Raw genomic sequence first — 542 nt, 5'->3', positions numbered from 1 at the left:
TATAATAACAAATTCAACATCCTTAATTCCCTTTTTTAAATCCTTCCCTGAGCCTCTATTTCTGTTCTCCACTTTCTTCGTGCATACCTCCATTCTGAAGGTAGCAACGCAGAAGCCAGTACTCTAGAGACGTACGCTATTTGTTCGAGTTATTATCGCTCGTTAAGGACTGGCATTCTGAGCTTGACAATTCGCTGGCAACCCTTCTAAAAGGGGAACAGAAGGAAAAAGGTGGCGAGAGGGAGAGAGGAACTTGGTAACACTTGCCCTTATTACGTTTTTCTGTTTGCTCCTTTTGTCACCCCGTTGCTCTTTCCCTGTTGATTTATGAGTGCCAACGTGTTTTTATTTAATAGAATTGCAAGATTTACTTACCTTTGTGTGCCATGTCGTCAGCGGTGACAGAGGCTAGGAGGCCGGTGGCGCCCGGCCATGGAGCGACCGCAGCCCCCAGCTGCTGCGAAGGCAGAATCTTCGGGCCTTTAGGCACTTCCGGTCACTGAAACACATCAACATTTTATTCTGAAGTAACTCTTTTAAAT

At 45.6% G+C, this 542-nt stretch overlaps 1 protein-coding gene across 1 annotated transcript in view; it reads right to left on the bottom strand.

Moving 5' to 3' along the window:
• LOC108626535 (paired box protein Pax-6-like) overlaps positions 1–494 on the bottom strand; it is a 1,271-nt gene extending 777 nt beyond the window's left edge. The window contains exon 1 of the mRNA XM_018027259.2: positions 376–494. Coding sequence (XP_017882748.1) covers positions 376–388 — 13 coding nt within the window. The 5' untranslated portion in view covers positions 389–494. The remainder of the gene's footprint in view (positions 1–375) is intronic.
• Between the last annotated feature and the right edge of the window lie 48 nt (positions 495–542).

The sequence above is a fragment of the Ceratina calcarata genome, unplaced genomic scaffold (assembly GCF_001652005.2).
Source record: "Ceratina calcarata isolate Rehan_Ccalc_2016 unplaced genomic scaffold, ASM165200v1 scaffold414.2, whole genome shotgun sequence".
Classification (NCBI taxonomy): domain Eukaryota; kingdom Metazoa; phylum Arthropoda; class Insecta; order Hymenoptera; family Apidae; genus Ceratina; species Ceratina calcarata.
Note: the sequence above shows the minus strand (reverse complement) of the source record. Positions and strands in the feature narration are given on the sequence as shown.